This window comes from Callorhinus ursinus, unplaced genomic scaffold (assembly GCF_003265705.2).
Source record: "Callorhinus ursinus isolate GAN/ISIS: 27379988/994484 unplaced genomic scaffold, GSC_fseal_2.0 scaffold4, whole genome shotgun sequence".
Classification (NCBI taxonomy): domain Eukaryota; kingdom Metazoa; phylum Chordata; class Mammalia; order Carnivora; family Otariidae; genus Callorhinus; species Callorhinus ursinus.
The window spans coordinates 54,906,133-54,925,711 of NW_027397066.1; the positions used below are offsets into that span (position 1 = coordinate 54,906,133).

At 36.4% G+C, this 19,579-nt stretch overlaps 2 protein-coding genes across 2 annotated transcripts in view; both read right to left on the bottom strand.

The window, feature by feature from the left end:
- Positions 1-736, bottom strand: part of LOC112836037 (transmembrane protease serine 11F) — a 111,780-nt gene extending 111,044 nt beyond the window's left edge. The window contains exon 1 of the mRNA XM_073891254.1: positions 684-736. Coding sequence (XP_073747355.1) covers positions 684-736 — 53 coding nt within the window. The remainder of the gene's footprint in view (positions 1-683) is intronic.
- Positions 737-1,701: 965 nt separating this feature from the next.
- On the bottom strand, positions 1,702-14,901 carry LOC112835497 (transmembrane protease serine 11B-like protein). The gene is made up of 10 exons (XM_025886977.1): positions 14,897-14,901; positions 11,392-11,507; positions 8,461-8,579; positions 8,295-8,362; positions 5,706-5,866; positions 4,973-5,011; positions 4,276-4,450; positions 3,300-3,559; positions 2,688-2,830; positions 1,702-1,863 (listed from the first exon to the last, which is right to left on the bottom strand). The coding sequence occupies exons 1-10, from the start codon at positions 14,899-14,901 to the stop codon at positions 1,702-1,704; spliced, it is 1,248 nt and encodes a 415-aa protein (XP_025742762.1).
- Between the last annotated feature and the right edge of the window lie 4,678 nt (positions 14,902-19,579).

The following is a 19,579-nucleotide window of genomic DNA, read 5'->3' on the forward strand; positions in this document are numbered from 1 at the left end:
ACACACACACACACACACACACACACACACACACACACACACACACACACACAATGGAATATTATGCAGCCATCAAAAGGAATGAGATCTTGCCATTTGCAACGACATGGATGGAACTGGAGGGTGTTATGCTGAGTGAAATAAGTCAGTCAGAGAAAGACATGTATCATATGACCTCACTGATATGAGGAATTCTTAATCTCAGGAAACAAACTGAGGATTGCTGGAGTGGGGGTGGGGTGGGAGGGATGGGGTGGCTGGGTAATAGACATTGGGGAGGGTATGTGCTATGGTGAGTGCTGTGAATTGTGCAAGACTGTTGAATCACAGATCTGTACCTCTGAAATAAATAATGCAATATATGTTAAGAAAAAAATAAAAAAAGAAGAAGATAGCAGGAGGGGAAGAATGAAAGGGGTGAAATCGGAGGGGGAGATGAACCATGAGAGACGATGGACTCTGAAGAACAAACTGAGGGCTCTAGAGGGGAGGGGGGTGGGGGGATGGGTTCGCCTGGTGATGGTTATTAAAGAAGGCACGTTCTGGTGGAGCACTGGGTGTTATGCACAAACAATGAATCATGGAACACTACATCAAAAACTAATGATGTAATGTATGGTGATTAACATAACAATAAAAATTTAAAGGGGAAAAAAAAAAGATGAGCAACCACCTGACCATACTTCTCAGGCTGGCAGGCCTCAACCCTGGCTGGGCTGGCCTCATCCTCAGGCATGATTGGGAGCCTCCTGCATCTAGTTTTGAGGGACCCACCCACTGCATCCCCGTTGGCCTGCCTAAGCCTCTCCATCCAGCCTGAAGGTAGCTTTTTCACTACGTTATAGCCTTCGCTCAACCCATGGACCAAGTGGAAACAACAGAAAAAAAGAAAAAGCCACCTGCAAAAGACCATTAAGGAAAAAAAAGCAAAAAATAAAACAAGGAAACCACACACAAAAAGAAAGAAATTTGTTATTGTACAAAGACAGTCTGCTTTCAAATTTATTTTAATTAAAATACATTATACGTTTTCATGGTTCATAGCTACTCCTTTTTGTATGTGTTACAAATGAAGAATTTCCACAAAAACCTGTATCAACACTGAAGAATTAGCGTACCTGGTTTCTGTCGGTCTAAAATGTCTTTTGCTGAGTTTTGCTGATGGTGAAATTGTTTCACAGTGATTTCAAGAGTTGATCAAGATCCCCATACAAAAAGAGACTCTAATTCAGTGCCTAATTCTGGCCAGAGTCAGTTTACAACCATACCCTTTCCTCAAATGCTATGAATGAAGGCAGATAGAGCATGTTCCAATCCAACCCTCAGAAAGTGTTCCAGTCTCTCACAGCTCTACCAGATAACTTGCAATGGAAAAGGACATACTTTCGTAATTCCAGAAAGTCTGAGTGACTAAAATCAAGAGTTTTATGCTATGGTAAGACAACCATGATGTGGGCTCATGCAGTAGAGAAATAGTAATGGTCCTTTTTTGATAGGAGTGTTTTCTTTGCTTAGGCCTTCTTGACTAACCATGAGATTTGTTGTTTTGTAAGTCTGCGTGAAATTAAAGTTCATAAATATTTCCTCAGGACCACAATTCTTTCAAAACAGCCATTGTACACACTAATTTAAAATGCATGCTAGATAAGCCTGGGAGATAGGCGAAATGACTTCAGATAGTTGCTACAAGATGCCTTTCTCTTAAATACCAGTCTTGGAGGCAATCCAGTTGCGGAAGGCAGTCACTCGCATATAGACACCTGGCTTATTGACTTCACCACATTTTTCTCCCCAGCTCACTGTTCCAACAAGGTACCAAATATTTCGAGAATTGGGATGAACTAGTGGTCCTCCAGAGTCACCCTGAATAAAACAAAGAATATTAATCATTGTGAGAATTAACTTCCAGCTACTTTACTAAGTGATAAGCCCAGATGAAGTTTGTGATTCATGCTTCATACAGACCATAGGGAAAAATGTATGGTGTAAATCCCTGTATCACCCTTAACACCACCTTTGGCTGGAATATATTCTCTGGGGCTCTTTGGTGTTGACTTGAACCTTGAAGGCATGAACTGGTAAGTTATAAGGTCTAGTTCTATGAGAAAGCTTTTGGGAGACAAATATTACAGATGTACTTGGAGAACAGGGCTTCATATCTGAGAAAAGTAACTAGAACCCTAGTCATGAGGAGGCTAAGGAGGTAAGAGAAATGGGCTGGAAGTAGTTGGAAATTCTCTGAGACTCATCTTTTATTGAAATACGGTTAAGACTATGAACTGTGAGGTTAGACTACCTTGGTTTGTGTGCCAGGTCTTCCACTCACTAGCTGTGTGCTCTTGTGCAAATCACTTTACCTTCCTCTGACTCAGTTTTCTCATCTGTAAAATGATAACGATAGTATATACATCACTAGGCTGTGATGAGGTTAAATGAATTGTTTGTAAAAGGCTTCAATCAGGTGCTTGGCTCAGAGTAAGTCCAACTTATGTGTTTGTTAAATACTTATAAACATATGATGCATGTAGCAGAAAATTACTTTAGCACCAAAGTTGGAGGGAGTTTAACAGAATTGTCAAAGTACAAATTAACTGAAGCATAGAATTGTCTCCATATTGATGATTTTCATAAAATAACAGCAGTTATTTATACACTTTGTGGTCAATATGATTAGTGTACAGACTTACCTGGCAGGCATCTATATTTCCTTCCAAGTACCCAGCACACAGCATCGTATCTGATACCAAACCATCATATCCTTCCCTAGCGTTACAAGTGTTTGTGTCAATAATCTTCACAGGTGCCTTCTGAAGTACCTCTGGGTATTTACCTAAAGGCAGTAAACATTACCAGTAAAAGAGCTGCTCTGAAATAGAGCCGGATGGAAAACTTGTTTTGTCCTCTGTGCTTAAAACTGACATTTGACTCTTGACTATTCTTAGGATTAAAAACCCCACTCAGTTCCCTTACCCAAATCAAGAAACAGAAATCTTCAAAGAATAATTTGAAATCTTTTAAATGCTGCCTTTCTATGTCCTTATCTCTCTTCTTATATCTTTGAACCAGAACTTTCTCAATTAGTTACTCCAGGTCGGGGAGTTTCTACAACCAGCCGGTCTCCACAGAACGTTCCAAACCAAGGCAATTTGCAAAACCATACTCTATATGCATCATTTCCTGAGACATTGCCTGTGAGAACTAAGCATCCTGAAGTAAATGATGCCTTTGACTCTGTACCTTGGTCACCATTTTTTCTGCTTTTGTACTCAAACACTATGTTAAGCCTTCACTGAACTTACCATTATATGAAAATGCTCCCCATCCTGTAACAACAACTCCTTCACCTGGTGGAAAAACCTGTGTGGCTTCAGGAAGACAAACTCGATGTACATCATTCTGAAATAAGACTTTTTCAGTGAGCCGTATAACTGCAATATCATCATGATGTTCACCCTGGATGTAGTCTTCATGAACAATAATTTGTTGAACATAACGTTGCATATAGGGGGGATTTACTCTGGTGCCAAAGCTGACGGTATAGTTTTTTGGATTGTTTGTCCTAAAGAAGCAAAAATTATGTATTTATTTTGAAATAGTAGAAATGCAGCCTGCATCTACTGTAGTCTTTTCATGACATTAATATTCCTTTGCTGTATAGCTCATTAGCAGTGATAGTCTGATTTTTTAAATTCATTTAAAAAAATCTTGAGTCCCTATACCATATACTATGTAAAGGAATGGGAATATAGAAATAAAAATTAATAGGCACACCTTCAAGAAACTTAAATCTAACAAAAAATGGGCATAAACACAGACAGTTATAATTGCTTAAGTGCTTTGTATATAATTAGTGGGACAACAAAAATTAGACTTAAATCTGCATGCTCTAGGGAAGAGATTTCTTAGGGAAAGTAGCATTTTGGATAAGACTATAGAGCTGAGTCATAGTTGCCTAAAAGATAAGGAGAGGGGGACAGGCATGTGTAGTGGGGGAGAGGGGTATGAAACAGGATGATGTGTTTTAGCAACTATGAGTAGTTGGGGATGTCTGGAGTATAAAGTGACGAGAGATAAGAATCATGTGACAAAAAAATGTAGTATCAAGAATGAATGACTCTTTGCATTCTTATAGGTAATGCAGGAAAATCTTAGATTGGCTTCCTATATAATTTGTCTTCCAAACCCGGACACTTGAGATGAGAGTGCTACTGATAATGAAGCTGGGAACTCCAAGGTCTTTGGTCTCCCTAGCCTTGGGCAACATGATGAACTTACTTTTGAAAGCAGTGAGCTGCAGTCACCAGGTATCTTTCACTGATCAAAGATGCCCCACAGTGGTGTTGGCCATTCTTTTTGAGAGTTGCTTGCCACGGCCATTCTCCTTTCTGAGCATTGGAACCTCCCCTGATTCTATCATACGTAGCCGACATCCTTGCTCGTGTCCCACAGCCTGTCAGAGTCAGTTTTGTTCCATTGAGAGTAAGAAGATAACGTTTATTTGATTATAAAGCAGAGAGTGAACTGAGTTATCCTTGCATGGTTCTATCTGAAAATATCTTGCACTGAAGGGGCTAGGTTGTAATTTGCACGGGAATCACTAGCAGCCCCTGGATCACCTCTATACCCAGCATAGTATCTCCAAGATTCCTCAACATTTGGAGAATATGAGAACTGTGGGAGGCAGATAAAGTCACAGTTAAGTCCATGGGCTCTGCAACTCTGGTTTGAATTCTGACCATACCATTCACAAACTGGGTGAACTTGGGCAGATTATTTCACTTCTTTGTGCTTCAGTTTCCCCATCTCTCAAATGGGATGATAATAATAACATCTATCTTTAGGATCGTTGTGAGGATTAAATGATTTGTATGTAAAGCATCTAATTAGAATTGTGCCTAGCTAACAGTAACAAATCTTGATTGTTATGTCTTAGATCATCTCACATGTTTAATTAGGAAGCATCTGAACTTACGGTTGTTGATAATCTTTTCAGCATGAACCTTACTGATTTCTGAAATAGAACAAAAAGCTCATGGTAAATATAATACCTAGCACCTAATACCCTGGGGTCAATGAAGTAAGATGCTAGATTCAGCAGAGCCGGAGGGTCCAGAAATAATTTTGAATCTCAGGATAAAATGTCAGTAGAAAGGAGAGAATATTGGTTTATTTGAATTGTTCTTTTACTATATGTGAATGTATGATATGGAAATACCACCTTCATAGTTCCACATGAGAGACTTCTTTTTTATTTAATTGGAACTGTATTCTATATCATCTAAGGTGGACAGTTGCCAGTATCTTTTCTCAGAAGAACAGGAAAAACTGCAAGTGAAGCTGATTCCTGTCAGTCCACAAAAATAACTTTTAAAAAGTGATCTGTTTTATAAGGGCAGATTGTATGCTATTTTTCAATGTTATAGGAGATCATGAAAAACTATACAGTACACACCATTACTTTTAAGGACTGTTCAAAGTTTTAGTATTTGCAAAGCAGTTTCCCCCCCAGAACTGCTTTCAGTTATGGCATTATTATGATTTGATTATTATGTTCTCAATAATAAAGAACACAAATTATTACTCTGATATAAAATAATGACATATTCATTTAAAAAATTGAATATCAGCTTTGTGCATGGTACTTGTGATATATGTTAGACATAAAAAGATAAGAGTAACACTGCTTCTATTTAAAACAAGCTTACCGATGAGTCTAAGGGAATTAGGATCTGTAGTCAGAGAGCCTGCATGGTTCCTCAGCATCTGATGTAAGATGCTTTCAATCCTTCTTCTTGTGTTTTCCTTCATTGATCTGGGAGCCTTGAATACTAGCCATATATGTGCAGTGACACTGTTGTTATGAGGACTGGAAACAAGATAAATATGTTTCAACAAGACAAACATATTTCATATGTTGCTAAAAAATAGCATTTCCTTCCTCATTTGCTGATCTTTCATATTTTTATTTCTTCTGCCTTTTTATGGGTTTGTGTAGTAACTTCACTTTTGTTTAATCACAGGATCATCCATCTGCTTACATTTATTTGGTGACAGTAAGCATGCAGCTATAGTATTCATCTTAGAGGACAAATAGTTCTATAAATCTGAAAAATAGGAAAGGCCTGAAGCACAGGGTAGAAGTACCAGATAGGAGGGATTAAGCCCTGCGTCAGGCTCTGTGCTTAGTGCAGAGTCTGCTTGGGATTCTCCCTCCCTCTCCCTCTGCCCCTTCCACTCATGCTTGCTCTCTCTGTCTCTAAAATAAATAAATACATATTTTTTTCTAAAGAAGTACCACGTAAGAACTGGGCTCACATTAATGTATTCACTGATCACTTATTGAGCAAATGCTATAGACAGGTGCCTGGAGTAGGTGCTACTAGGTGATGGAAGGATGACTAACACATGGTTCCTACCCTGCAGGAATTTACAGATTTCTAGGAGATAAGGCATGTATACAAATTACTATAATAAATTAGGCAGAAGATATGATATTTATTTTATTTGCAAATGGAAGTGTAAGTCATTTTTTACTTAAAGAATCAGAGAAATTTTCATGGAAGAGGTGACATATACTACTGGACCTTGAAGTATTGTTATCACTACTTCATTATGAAGCAGAAAATTTCATCAAGCAGAGGAGAGGAAGAGTACTACTCCAGAATAACTGGAGAGCAATAATTAGTTAGCATTTACTGGGCATCTGCTGTGATTTATTATCACACTTAGACTTCATAACAACCCTGCAACATAGGTGTCATTATCTTCATTTTATAGATAGGGAAAAATGGAGGCTCTGAGAGGTTACCTAATATGCTTAAGATTACACAGCTACTAAATTCAGACCAGATTCAGTACAATTGACTCTATAACCTAGGATTTTTATACTGCACTCTCTTTATGCCTAGTCACAGAGACAACAATGTCTAGGAGATTGGACGCAGATGGAGGAGGACTTTTAATGCTAGTCAAGGGGTAGCAGTAAAGAGAAGTTGTTGAATAAAACCACACTTGAGGAAGATGAACCTGACTGTGGTGTCCAGGAAGAATTGGTTTGGAATTCAGAAAGGGGTGAGCAAGGTTGACCAACGGACGTGTAGGAATTGTCAAGCAGTTTTGAGGCAAGTGTCTGAAGTGGAACTATTATGCTTTGGCTCTTCCTGACAGATGACTATCATTTTGGTATATAAATCAGTAGGAAGCACTCAGCACACACAGGTTTGATTATCACAGGAGGGTGTACCAAAATGAAAACCTCTGTCCTGCAGCCTCTCCATCACTTCCTTTGGGACCATACTTCCTATAGATACCTAAAGTTACATGCATGGGAAAACAAAGCAAAAGCTCTCCGGTGGTTGCAATGATCTCTGAAAGATACCTGGGCCCTTCAATTTTAGCCTCGCATCCCTTTATAATACTAAAATCAACCCTCAAGGTTAATTCTAATTGAGATCTTGATGTGTTCTGCAATTCCAGGAGTCCCATGAGTTCCAGGAACAGGGGAAGAAGGGCAGGCATATAGTCTGGTGGCACTGATGAAGGTAAAAGCAAAAATTGCCTTCATTGGAAATGTGTTTATTTGCAAATCTTTCCATACATATTTTCTTTGATCTCCTGAGTCCAGTTTTATGAGAGAGGCAGTGAGGGTGCTATTATCAGTATTTCACAGATAGGTGCACAGACTCAAAGTGGTGTAGTAACTCACCCAAGGCTCTGGAGCTACTAAGTGGCAAAGGCTGGGCTCAGGTTGAGTAATTCCTGTTCTTGGGCTCCTCTGCTATTCCATGCTACTCTAAGCCCACATGCAGAGGACATATAGTCTATTTCACTTGTGGACTAGAAGGACCTCCTTGTCATCAAAGTTTGGTGTAGATATGCTCTTTCTTACCCTGTAAGAACTCTAGAATAGTTTCACAAGGTATTTAGCTGACTTGCAAGTGGAAAGACATGAGAAAACAGGGTCTGTATTTACACTACTGCTAAAATGTTAGACTATCAAACATTGGTCAAAGGGATCATCTGCTATTTGCTGGACATAAAACCTTAAGAAATGTGAGTGATGAGGCATTTAATGAATAATAAATTCTCAATAGATCTAATGAATAAAATTAGATAGCCCAATCTTTACTTTGGTTTTATATTGAACAATTATTCTGACATTTAGCTGAAGGTGATACTGTTTATTAGTAATTTATTGAGTAATGACTATAATATTTCAAAATTCTTTTTACATAGGTATTTGAAATATGTACGAATAGGTTGATCTCTTCTAACTGCTATTATTAGTTACTTACACCAGTGTGATGACTTGAGAATTGATATATTGTCTGTAAATGCTAGAACTTTGAAATGCATCAACCATCTGTTAAAGAGAACATAGAGTCAAGCATCAAATTCCAATAATATATTTATATTTCAGAGAACTAACAATGAAATAAATATAGGAAAATCCTAATTTACCTTAGTCTCAAGAATTTTGCTAAGGTGGTTATTTTCCAATGATGTCTCTCTTTGATAATTTCTGTTATATGGGATATCCAACACTTTAAAGCTACCTTGGTAATAGTAGGTTGTATTTTCTGTGAGATAAAAACAGGATCCAGGAATTATTTAAATGAAATGGATTTCAAATGCAAATATAGATTACATAGTAATACCAGCTAGTAAATATTGTGCTCATATTTGACATTGATAATCTGTGAATCTTTCTGGCACAGTTGATTAGATACCCTGGGCATTGTAAAAAGTGCTTATTGGACTCATAATGCAGCAGATATAGATATAGACAAAGGTAAGAAAAAAGAGTAATATCTTGATTGAGACAGATAGGACTACATACAAAAATGAGATTTCTGTCCCATAATCATCAGGCTATGAGTAAAAATAGTTACCATTTATTATGTACCATGGGAAGATACTTTATAAAATACATATGAAGTATAACCATTTTTTTTTCAGGAGAAATGTGGTCTCAGAGATATTCAGTAACTTAGCTAATATCATAGAGCTACTAAGAGCCAAGGATCAAATTTGATTTGACTACAAAGTCACACCTAATCCATTATATTTCCTTCCCAAATTTTCATAGACACTAAGCCATTTGGTATATGATACGTCTTACTCCTAATATGAGATAAATATTAAGTTGTTATATAGCATCTAGCATATAGTAAGCATTAAATAAATATTAATACTATCTTGCAATATGATCATTGCCTTTGAAGACTATGCAATGGAAAAGACAGGATCAATATGGATGAAATCATTACATGAGGTAATAACAAGGATATAATTAAATGATAATGTTAATTGTTTACAGTTTCTCTTTGAATGCAGAAAAGGAAAGGAAAGCACCATAATTAAAAGAAAATATGACTTACTATTATAAATGTGGTGAAAATATTTTACAGTGAGAAAGGTGATAGAAAAAGAAGCCAGAAAGTTCTAAAGAAAATGTTGGAAATCATTTGTTTATGAATAATAATTTGTGAACCAACATTGTTAATTGTAGTTTGTTTGTCTGGGGGTCATGGATATTTTACTACAGAGACCAAACCTTGCAATGGTAGGTTATTAGACTTTACTGTAAGTAGTAAAAAATACATCTTGAAACTATTCAACTTTCTTTTTTATAATTCAGTGTTTACAGTGCATCCTTCAGTCCTTTATTTAGATTCCTAGATATTTCTACCTATTGTGGTAATCAAGCTGCCATGAATATTCCCCAATATAAACTAATAAATTGACAATATACAAAGTTTTTAGTACAACTGCATGGGGCACTTTCCTAAGAGCCAGTGGATAAACTAAACATTTTATGTCTAAGACATTTAAGACTAAGAAACCACACCCTAGAACAAGGAATTGAGTATTAATTTAATTCTACGCAGTAATCCTAATGGCCACAGAGATGGCTCACTATGCTGAGGTCACTGTGAAATCAGTCATTGAGCTCTGTTGGTACCTCGTGAAATGAAAACAACCCTTTGGGGATGAGATATCCATAAGGCACACCTGCACCTTATGATTAACATTCCCATTTCTCTAAGTAGTTCAAATGACAATATGAATTGAGAAAGATAGATAAGGGACAGAAAGAATTGTTTTACGACTTTTCCATGACTTAGAACTTATTTCTGTAAAGAAAACTTACAACTTACACACCACACACTCACACACACGCACACACACACAGTTTTTATTTTTGTACAGAGAGTGTTCTGGAGTGTAGTAACGGAGATTAAGCATGAATTATGGGAATACTTCTATTTAAATTTGACAGAGTAAAAGCACTTCTTTTACATTCTCCTTCCTCTGAGTTTTTAAAAAGACCAAAAGACAAGGGTAAAGAGCTCATTTCCAAGGAAACAAAAGAAAATGACAACCCCAGACTAAAAACTATGAAGAAAATATTCCCCCAAATGTGAAATATACCCTAGGGTGAAGAATGATACAGATCAGGGATACATCTCCACACAATTTGAGTCGAATGAAGGTCTTTCTAAAAGTTCTCAAAGATTCTATGATTAGAGTAATGAGATTTCAGGATCTGGAAAAAAGACAAGGACTATTTCCATAGAATCCTATTGTGACCCTGCAGAATGACAGCAGTGAAAATAAAAGTGAAACCATATTAATGTGCCATTTTTTGGTATATGTTCTAATCTCACAGCTGCGGCAACCTGCTAGAGGTGAGTTGGGATGAACATGGGAGGGAAATCAGGATCACTATATCATAATTCAGAGAGTCTGTAAATTAAAGAGCTTTCCTCAAGGCTACCCCAGCTTCTTGTGTTAAAAACTGAAGATAAGTGTTTCATAGGGTTAAAAAAAAAATCACACTGGTTAAGAGAATATTTGAGATAAGTAAAAATATAAGCTGCAAACTCCCTGTGGTCCACCCCCCAGATTCACTTTCCATAGTATTCTTTAGAAAACATCTAGTAATTATGATTACAAACAAGAATGAAGTGTTATAAATGTTGACAATATAAAAAGAATAATACTGCTAACAAATCACTGGGAAGTTTGGAGAAAAATGAGAAGTATAAGTATATGCTGATTTTCTTGTCTTTCTTATCTTAATATTTTACTTATAAAGTCATATAATACCATCTTGGTAATTTACTTTTTCTGCCTATCAATTATCTATCTGTGCATTCATGTCTCTATATTGTATACATTCTTGTACATTTGTATATTCAAAAGATGTCTGCAATAGAGTGCTTGGCAAACGCGTATTTCCGAGATCTTGGGTCACTGATAGCCATTTTAAAGGAAGACAGGTAATTTATTGTTTCCAATTATCTCTTTGTTTTTGGTAGAAATGGAAATGAAGTTTACAACAAACTGTACTCTTTATAAATAAATAAAAATGTATTCTTTACCGACCTACTGCCAGAAAATGAACGAGGAGACCAATAGTTATTCCCAGAATTGCCAACACTCCAAACACAATGAGGGCAATCATCCATAGTGGCAAAGATGGACGGGAGGTTGTGACTGGTCTGCAAGTAAAGGATATAAATATAAAAGCTATATCAGAAATAAGTCAGTCATTCTAAATCTTTATTTCTTTCCTCTTGCTCACCCCTAGAAGCTCAATTTAGACATCATAGTAGTAAAAGGTATATGAGGAGAGGAAAGGAAAGGAAGAAAGGAAGAAAAGAAAGGAAAGAAAGGAAGGAAGGAGGAGGGGGAGGAAGAGAAAGAAGGAAAGATGTTTAAAACCGAACCTCTCTGAGTCTATGCTATGAAATTCTTTTTCAGGAGTATGATGGTGTCTAGTTCCTTCTCACCAGTGACAGAGTTAGTATCAATAAGTGAAGACCTTGCCAGGTTGGGGAGGAAGGAGGGAGGAAAACAGAAATGTCCTAGAAGTTCTTTATGCCAAAGCCTATCATAATTTTTGAAGTATGATCATGATTCTATTTTATTTATTATGTCCTTATTATATACAAAGAACACACACAATATGAAGTGATATATTGGGTGAGAGCAGTGTCCATCTTTCTTACTAGCCTATTTATGGCTGTAGTTCAAAGAAATCTTTTGTAGAGAAGCATGCTGTGTTCAACCTGCAGTAAGTTAGGCATTTTCACCATGCTTCATTTAGACAACAAATAGGTATTGCCTAAATTGAATAGGGATTTGGGGTAACTTTCCAGATAAAGAGGCATGAGAAGACAGTCTAGAAAGAGGGAACAACAAGCAGTGCTCAAAGAATGGCCAGCAATTCAATTTTCTTGCAGCAAACTGTGTGTCATGGATTGACCAAAGATGAAACTGGACAGTATAATGGCTAATTTTAAATGTCAACTTTGGCTAGGCTATAGTGCCAAGTTGTTTGGTCAAACACGAGTCTACATGTTGCTGTGACAGTATTCTGTAGCTATAATAAACATTTACAATCAGTTGACCTTAAGATTTCCCTCTATAAGTGGGTGGGCCTCATCCAATCAGTTGAAGGACTTAAGAGCTAAAACTGAGCTTTTCATGAGAACAAAAAAATTCTGCCTTGGGAGTAGAACTCCTGCCTGAGTTTCCAGCCTTATCAACCTTACAATTGTATGAAGCAATTCCTTAAAATAAAATCTCTCTTAGATACATAGATCCCCTGGTTATATATCTATATATTTATATGCCTATCTAGCTAGCTATCCATTGAGAGAGAAAAGGAGAGAAAGAGAGAGGGGAGGAGAAAGAGGAAACAGAGAGAAAGACATATCCTATTGTTTCTGTTTCCCTGGAAAATCCTCATACAGAGGCAACAACAAGGGCTTTGTTGCCACACAAAGGTGTTGAGATTTTGTCTTAAATACTGAGGCTCCTCCAAGTGTGATCGGAGGACAGCCTTTATCAAAATCACCTGGGAGTACTTATTATATATGCAGACTATGGTATCCTACCTCAGATCTGGTGAGTTCAAATTCCTGAAAGGGTCTGAGAATTTGCAGTTTAACACTCTTAGTGATGCAGATTTTTGCTAAACTATATGCTATCTTCACAGCAAAATTGGAAAACTTTAATCTAGCCAGGCCTATCACCAAGATTTCCAGATTAGAAGTGGCATTGAAGGGGTGCCTAGGTGGCTCGGTCAGTGAACCATCTGCCTTCAGGTCATGATCCCAGAGTCCTGGGATGGAGCCCTGCACTGGGCTCCCTGCTCCGCAGGGAGAGTCTGCTTCTCCCTCTCCCTTTGTCCCTCCCCCCTGCTTGTGCAAGCAAGCTCTCCCTCTGTCTCTCTAGTGTGTTCTCTCTCAAATAAATAAATGAAATCTTAAAAAAAAAAGGAACTGGCATTGCAGGGGAGTATGTAGATGTATTAGGTCTCCGATAAAAATAAATTGCGTCGATGCTTTCAGGAGAACAAGTGTGTGTGTGTGTGTGTGTGTGTGTTTAATACATCCTCTGTTGCTTTTTTTCCCACACTCTTTAAAAACTATTCCATACTTCTTTTTTCCTCAACCCTCCAGCACCTTTTACCTCATCCTCAATCTTAGCTGATAACCTTACTTCCTGGTCCCCTGAGAAAATTAAAGGCATCAGAAGAGAATATTTACAATTCCATCATCACATTTGTGAACTTCTCACCTGTACCCCACACTCTGCTTTTCCCTCATGTTTCTGTAAATAAACTCTGCCCTGCCATCACCTCATCTCATTCTCCAACCTGCTTCTAATCTATGTTCCAGCCATTTCAAACTACTCAGAGTTCCATGGACAACCAAACTCCTTCACACCTCCGTGTCCTTGCACACTCTGGTTCTTCTGTCTAAAATGTCCACCTCAAGTCTACCCAGTGAGCTCCCACTCAGACTTTATCACTCAACTCTGTCATTTCCTCTTTGTTGAGGTCTTCCATGGCTCACCCTAATATGGATCTACCCTGAGAGTATTTTGTATTTTTACATGGCAGACTTTTCACCTCTAGTCGAGGCCATTTTATGGTCTAGCCCATATCATTAATTATTATTGATGTTGATGTTGTTGTTGCTTTATACCCAGGCCATATTGTGGGGCCTAGTACATTATAGATAGTGTTTGTTGAAGTAGTGAATAAATGAAGCCAAGGGATATTGAGGACAACTAGATTATGAAGGATAAATAGATCAGAGGGATACAAATTATGGAAAGGCTTCAGTGCTAATCAAAAGAGTTTTTGACTTTATCTAGGGGAAACGACTAACGTGAGGTCATGCAGTGCTTAGGAAGATGAATCCGCAGTCCACATGATCATAGTTTAAAGGAGGGAGAAAAATAAAAGAGGAGGACCAATGAGCAAAGCAGCTAATATAATCAACAGGAATGGAGTGAGGGCATCCTGGATTGTGGTAGTAAGAAAAGAAAGTGATGAATTTGAGAACATTTACAGTAGAATATTTGTCAGAACTTGGTAATTATTAACTATCTTGGTAAAGGATAGGGATATGTCAAAGACGACACAAGATTTTATCTTGAGAAGTAAAAGAGAGTCAAATGAAGTCTAGGAAAGGTAACTTGGGGAAAAAATGATAAATATTTTGTATCTGGAATTTAAGAGACATTTAAATTTCCAATACACAAATGGAGATGTCAGAGTGGTAGTTAACTAAGGCACCATAGTTGGGGTTAATTTAGGAGTCATTCAAAAACAGGGAACAACCAAAACTGTGAAACTGGATTAATAAATTTAGTGTTTGTTATATAAAATATAGTAGAAAATTGATATTTCTCTTTCTGGGGCAAACATTTGTCTCCGTTCTAACTATAACTAATTTATCTCAATTTTTTCATGCCTTACTTGATTTTCAGTCTCGTCGTTCAACATCACTCGAAAGACTTTAAATTGTCAGCATGTTTCTTAGCTATAAAATTTTAAATCTTGCCCACCCTGCAGTGATGGGTAAGCACTTACCTCATCTCCTAGGCATTCAGCTCCACCAAGACTACTTTGTTGACCACTTGGTTCTCTAATCTTTGCTCCACACCCTTTCCTTACTTTTCTGTCTCCCATAAATTGTCATTGATTACTTTTCTTTTCCTGGAAGTCTCTCAACTGGGGATATATTTATACATTTCTTGTTTTGTCCAGTTTTATTTTTAAATTTTTACCTCAGGACAGGACTTCATATAGATTTGGGTACATTTTTTTCTTTCATCTTTACAGTTTGTTTTAGGTTTGATATTCTTATAGGAACAGAAATAAATCTAAATCTATTAAAACGTGATCAAATAAGATACCTTAGAATTCATCCAGACACGATGGCTTGAAAGAAGACTAAAATAACTTCCTCACTTTCATTTGTCTTCCTTTGAAAATGCTGTAGAATTTTACAGTCATATTCCCTAGCCTCTTTTCCTATTTTGATTATTGCTTGTCACCAGCTCAGATGCTTCTCTCAGGTGCAGCTACCTTTAACTGATAATCTAAAGATCTTCCACACCATGACACAGATTAACTCTCTGTTTAAAAATGACAGACTTCCCACACAGAAAAATCGCTCAAGTATTTAGCCAGTCTTTCTGGTACTCCACACTATAAATTCTTCTGAAAAATCACGTAAGGGGGATTACTGGAAGAGGCTATAGAGTATCAGTTGTATCTTGCTATAAAAAATAAAAACAAAACAACAATAACTTCTGGCCATGAAATCTCAATGCCACCTTGGTAAGGATCTAAAACACCACTTTCTCCTGAGACCTTTTCCATTGTGTCCTAGAGAGCTACTCGAAGAAAACAATTGAAATTGATAAAATATGGCATTGAAGTCTTTACCTCTACTTCTAGTGCACCTTTTCTTCCTCGTGGCCATTCATTATTCAGGAACCCAAATGGAACCACAAGATTGACTAAGGTCTCCTCAAAAACACCTGCAGAAACAACCATGTTTCCAAATCCCTCCAAGCTCTTCTGGGCAGATTAATGCCTCTGCCTGTGAAGGTAACTACTAAATTATGGCTTGAACCTTTCCTAGGTAACTAGGAGAACTTGGAAACAATGGATTAATCCTTTGAAATCTTTCAGGTGAAGACTTTACACAAGTGTTAAAATGTTGAAGGAGAAAAAGGCCCTATTTAAAAAAAAAAAAAGCACAGCCATCCAGCATAAAAGTGTTGTCTGTCTTATAGACAAAACAGTAACAAAATAATCCTGCTGTTTACTTTCCACATACTAAATGTGTATGATCATCCTTTCCTTTACTGATAGATCAGAGATGCGGCTAATAAGAAAACATCAGTGTTATGAATAAAATGACATATCTAATAAAGAATTTGCGTAACAGTAAATTATTTACTTCAGTTCAAAAAATGTTCTTATTATATTTCATCACAGTGAGTATGCTCTTTCTAGTCACATTTTTACATGAATAGTGATGTTGCAAATTATATATATATGTGTGTGTATGCCTTAAAGGTCTAAAAAATTGACTAAAGATGAAAATTTTTAGAGAAATATTTGCGTAAAGCATGCATTTATATTTTAAAGTTATCTGAACATTAAATATTTTATAATTAGGTTCACTTTATTTTGTTATATTTTGATGAAAATGTCTTGTAAACTGAAAGTGTTTTTTTTAAATGGTATTGGGGTGCCTGGGTGACTCAGTCAGTTAAGCGTCTGCCTTCGGCTCAGGTCATGATCTCAGGGTCCTGGGATGGAGCCCCGCACCAGACTCCCTGCTCAGTGGGGAGCCTGCTTCTCCCTCTCCTTCTGCCCCACCCACTGCTGTGCTTCTCTCTCTCTCTCTCTCTGTCTCAAATAAATAAATAAAACCTTTAAAAAACATGAATAAATAAAATGGCATTCGTAATCACTGTTCACTTGACATAATAATTATCTAGTTAAGTACTTTAAAAATAAATAACACATGTCTATACATGATTCTCTTCTAATTCATGAACATTTCACAGATAAAAATGCATGGTTTATAAACAATTCTATAAAGAACACCTATGAAACAATGGTACTGTGAGATTCAAGACAGTATTTATGAAAGCAGTTTAGAAAGCACAAGATATTAAACAGATACAAAGGAGTCATCATCATTATCACTACCGATAATAATTTAACATTTGGTTTATGAGAGAATTTTTCCCTCTGTTTCCTCCTTTGTCCTATACAACAGTCACACAGTCATTTTTCATTCACAGGATGTTAAGCTGCTTGTCACCCTTCTGAAGCATTCTCCAAAGCATGACATAAAACTACAGATTTCAAACACAAATGTACATGTGTTACAGGGGTATCTCCATGCAGAAAATCCAAAATGCTGTAGAAAAAATTACAAATCCCCCTCTAAACTCAGTTATTTTACTGCAACCCTTCGGTGGGAGTCATACTGGGGAAACAGTTAATTCTAATTATGTTAATTAATCTAAACAGTTAATTCTAATTATGTCTAATTAGAATTTTGGTCAAGCAAATGTCCACTTACCTATACATAATGTGCTGATATAAAATAGGCTGTTGGTGTTAATAAGATAAAGGAAACTTCTACACTTCTTTTGTCCTGGTGGTTCTCAGGTAAATGTGCTAACCACAATGATACTTGGGATTTTAAGGGTTGGGTGCAATAGCAGAAAGCAATTAAAAGGAAACTCGTTTAACAAGTGTTGATGACATCTGTGGATCTGTGGTTAAAAGGAAGAAATGAAAATTCCCTTTGAGCTGAATACTTAGAAAAAGAATAGACATAACTTGGATTGGTTGCCTGAGAGGTCCACCCAGGAAATATCACCACAGATTGGTGAATCAGTGTTCTGACTCAGATCCCATCCAGCCTATTCATGTAGTAGAACTCCTCCTCGCTGAAACCATCTGTATCCACCAGAGCAGTTTCTGACAAATGACTTAAATATACATTGTTTTTATATATGAAAATTCTACTACAGCATTACTCATTTGAAATGTGCTTAGTCTAAAAATTCTCACTGGAAGTGTATACATACTTTTGTAAAAATGCGTTTACACTATATGTAATTAATTGAATTTAAAATATTGAAGTGCTAAAAATGAATAATAAAAATATGAAATAAATAAAATTTAAAAATGAATAAAATAAATGAAAAATAAATAAAAATGAAGTGTTAAACCATGTTAATATATGACCTACTTAAAAATACATTTGCATTTAAAAAATAGATATGCCATCATGCCCGGAAAAAAAAAAGAAATGGATTTACAGGTGGAGATAGGTTTTATTTTTTATTTATTTATTTTTTTTTTGGAGATAGGTTTTAGTGTAAGAAATATCAGTTCTCTTTTGGTAATTGTTTATAGGAAATGGAACTAATTAATTTAGTCAATAGTTGTTTTACTAAATGAATATGGATTAAGTTTTTGGGTGACATCAAATTCTTACAAAAACAAAAAATCAGGAGGTCACTAAGATATTTTGGATACAAATATCTAGATTCTTGGCACCATCTTTCTTATCTTTAACCTTCTATTCACTCCAAACATTCATTTAATAAATATTTGTTGTAAACTTCCTGAGATTTACATATTGTACCTAGTAGTAAAAATACAACAAGGAATGTAATAAAGTCCTTGCCATCACGGAGCTTACACTTTAATGAGAAAAACAGGCAAACACTCAAGAAAATAGTAAATGCATAATTTGATATGAAATATGTCATAAAAAAATGAAGTGGAGTAATTGGGTAGAGAGTGGTGTGTGTGTTGGGGGGCAGAGGGTGGCTATCTTTAGTGTGGGCAGGAAAGGCCTCTCAGAGGAGGAGGCTGTTGAACAGAGAACTGGATTATAATATTAATTAGCATGACTCATCTTCCTAAAACACATATTCATGACATTTCTCTATTTAAAAATCTTCAAAACTTTCAATTGCTTTCAGAATAAAATATGAACTTCTCTGGTTGATATTCAAGGCTCTTTAGAATGTCATCTCTTTTTATTTATGTTGTTCCATGGTAGTTTGGTGAAACAAAGGGCATGATATAATCTGAGCTTCAGCTTTCTTATAGGTAAAAATGCAATCTAACGGTGTCATACATGTAAGGTGTTATATCAGCTGAGGCCATGCATACCAAGTGCTTGGCACAATAGTCAGGACATTGTATTATCATAACGATGACTTTGTCTAAAGTATGACTTTAGTTGAGCCATTTCTGACAGTTCCATTCCTTGAATGGCAAGTGCTTTCCTACATCCATGCTTTTATTCATGCTGTTTAATACTCTCAGGATTGTCATTTCTACCCATTCAATGTTTATTCATGCTTCATGGTTCAACTTAATTGCCACTGCCTTCGTGAAGCTTTCCCTATAAAGCATTATTCTCTTCGATCTCTTTTTTTTGTTTTTTAATATTTACTGTCATTGGTACTTTTATAAATTATAAAATTAGTAATTTTAGCTTTAATTATCTGCTATGTTGTATTGATTTCTATTTAATATGTCCTGTGGATGGTAAGATTTGGTAAGCAGGTGGGGAAATGGGCTCCCTTATGTTGATGGTAGGAGTTAGAATTGAGGCAGAAACTTTAAAGGGAGCATCTGTTTAATTTTACACCGATATCTCCTGTAATCAACATTTTCACTCCTAGGTATCCACCTAGATTTCTATCCTGGCATAGG